The sequence below is a fragment of the Glossina fuscipes genome, unplaced genomic scaffold (assembly GCF_014805625.2).
Source record: "Glossina fuscipes isolate IAEA_lab_2018 unplaced genomic scaffold, Yale_Gfus_2 183, whole genome shotgun sequence".
Classification (NCBI taxonomy): domain Eukaryota; kingdom Metazoa; phylum Arthropoda; class Insecta; order Diptera; family Glossinidae; genus Glossina; species Glossina fuscipes.
Window position 1 is genome coordinate 1,281,162 of NW_023998526.1, and position 3,109 is coordinate 1,284,270.

Here is a 3,109-nt window from a genome sequence, read left to right on the forward strand (position 1 = left end):
ATCCGCAAAATTGGAGCGTGCTGGTTAAAATTAACCTTTTCTTTGAAAATTCTGCGCGTCGAGTTGTCAAAATTCCTTAAATTATAAACTTACATGTTTGCAAAAATTTTGATCAGCGATTTTTGCAAGTAAAAATGATAAAGAAACGGGAAATATACATAACGGTTGAATACGATGGTTTTAACATTCCTCTACATAAAATAACTGTTTTCTACTTAATATTATTGATTTATTCAGCGTACGCCGACCCTAATCATGGAGAGCTTCATCATATCCTAATTATAGCTTTTGGGTTAAATGGTTTAAAACTAGCGACACGAATTATCTGAAATATATATTTTATCAATTTTCCACAATAAATGCCTTTTAAAGTGAAAAAGTGATCAAAATATTTACAAACCCCTAATAGAAGCAAAGACATCGCATGCAACCATTCGCATACATCATAAGCCTACACAAAACAACTTTTCCTTGATCTTTTATGTCTTCTTAGATAAACGTTAGTATAGCATTTAAGATTAATTAGTAAATATTTACAAATAATACTATTAGTAAAAATATTTGGAAGCCTATGTTTGTAGTGGCTTTTTATTTAATTACCATAGTGTTGTGATAGACATAATAATCCTTTCAAATCACACATACGATTGCTTAACTATTAGAGAAATTTGGAAAGAAATAGTAATTAATTAACCTGTAGGGAAGAATATGTCTACGGTGCATTCACCGTATTTTAGTAAATATTCCTGATTGCACTGCGATATACACCTTTCTATCATATACACTTCACCGGGTAAAGTCTTGAATCCATAGCTCGAAGGTTCATCCATACATTTTTAGGAAAAATAACAGAGTCCTACTGGTTAAATTGGCTCGTACTTTATTTAATAGCAATTGTTTAAAAGACAAGAGATTGGCTGAATTGCAATGAAAAATACGCTACAAAACTTTAACTTTAGTTAGTAAGACATTGCATTAAAGAAAGGTGCGGCTTTTTATCGAAATTCTATCGTCACTGACGAAGCTCATCGATTGATTCTAAAAACTGCGATTACCCGGAAGGTGTCGTGAAAAAGTGGGAACTGAATAAGTGCAAGAGCAACTTCATTTCTTTAATAATTCTACCATTAAAAAAAGAACAGGAATGTTTCGGAAGTTTTTAAAGAAAATTGCTCGCTTTAATTTTTAAAGGCGAGAAGCATTTCAAAACGATTTATCAGAAATGTAAGAAAAAAGTTAAGAAACGTTTTTATTATGCGACGGAAGTTAAATACTTTACGCTAAATAATGATAAATATGCTTAATTGCAAAAAAATGGTTGTTGAAAATATTAATATCAACGGTGAAGTCGAATATATATAGCTCTAGACTCACGGTTCATATTTGGAAATTTAGAGCTCCCCAAAAGCAAGAGAATTATCACCAGCATTTACCAATTAATAAAAGAAAAACGGGGAAATATACCAAAATATAAAAAACGTAATTTTTTAGCAAATCTCTTCAAAAAAGAACAAACATATGAAAGTTTTGCTACGTGCGGTGGTCACATTAGAGCCTCTGTTTATCATTTGTAACGACCGATGTAATAACTGATAACTTCGTTTTTGTCTTATTTAAGGAATATACACATCTTCTTTTCTGGGTTTTTAAACGTTTGGTGTCATTTTCATAGAAAAATATAACCGGATCCAGGTAAAGGCTTCTTATGTCATACACGAGGTTCTGCTATCATAACCTTTACAAAGAATTTATTATTATATTATCATAATATTGCTTTTAACAATTCGATCACCTTAATTCCTTTAGGTTTTCCATTTCCTGGATAAATGTTTTCTGGATTTATCAACTTTAAGCCACTTTTCATGCCAGAATTTCCCGTACGCAAAGGCCAGTTGGGATCTTTCAATTGTCTCTCTCTGGCCGCCTCCGTTTCAAAAGTGTTAAAGCTCCATCAACAACCAATTTGACTACGTCGCTGGAAAAAGTAATCGCAGCAGTTAATATCATTGTTACGCCATTTGCATTCCGTTAAGAGCTCCTCGCAAGACCAGCTCATGTATTCATAAACTAATGAAAAGTTAATATGAGTTAAAGCATGTATTGGTCGATTTTCAAAAATTTGAAACACTTGGATTTGATCAAATTGGAAGGTGTTGTAAGCAGTAATAATCAGTTCAAAGAGTTCTGATATTTCGGTATTATTTTTTTGTGGTAAAAACATGCTTTTGGCTGCTTCTAATCGTTGCCAATTCAATTGGTTGCGATTGCAAATGGATACCACAGGAAAAGTTATTTGATATACTGGATATCGAGTACTATTAATAACAGTCTCCATATTTGGCAGCATAAAAGCGATCCTTAAGATGCAGGCATACGTGCACCGTTCCGAAGAAAGCCAGCGAAAGTACAAGAAACCAAGTGAACCTGAAAACAGGAAAATTTTCACAAATTAGCCAAGAGTTTCAAAAGAGTTCCTTACCTTTGATATTTGTAGCTTTCACGATCTGCCAGCTTACTTAAACCAGGTATCGTAGATTTATTCGCAAACCGATAGAAGAAGCCTGTAAAGGTTTCTCCATATTCGCTAGAGTTTCCATTTTTAGTAACCAAGGCACGTTTTACCAAATCCACCGATAAATGCTTCGAGAGCATTCTGTGTGCAACTGCAAGTAAGTTTTGTTAGAAACTGACCTTTACATGCACTATTTTTGTGCTCTTTGCAATTACTCTGTGTGGGTATCAAAGCATTTAAGAACCCAAGCGCATGTAGGAAAGAAGTATTTATTAAACATCCAGAAAACATACGCAAAGGATCACATCAGCTTACGGCCACCCTACAATGTGAAGCCATCTATAATATATAAAAGGTTATAATTAATACTCCGCCAAACAGTACAAAGTAAGCACAGGAGTCGTCCTGCGTAAAATTTATATATTGATGTATATAAAATGATTATTTGTTAAAATCATTTAACAATGTTTTATTTAACGTTCGCATATTTAAACTTTTCTGTTTTATTTCTGTTTGTACGTACAACAATTTCGTTTATATTTTGTTTTGTTCTTCTTTTAAAGCCATTTTTTTTCCTATAAATGCAATTCTAATTGT

The 3,109-nt window shown here is 32.8% G+C and overlaps 1 protein-coding gene across 1 annotated transcript; it reads right to left on the minus strand.

Moving 5' to 3' along the window:
* Positions 1-689: 689 nt before the first annotated feature.
* On the minus strand, positions 690-2,573 carry LOC119641854 (pickpocket protein 19-like). The gene is given in 2 exon segments (XM_038040731.1): positions 690-800; positions 1,793-2,573. Coding segments are annotated over 2 exon segments (666 nt in total). The 5' UTR covers positions 2,348-2,573.
* Positions 2,574-3,109: the final 536 nt, after the last annotated feature.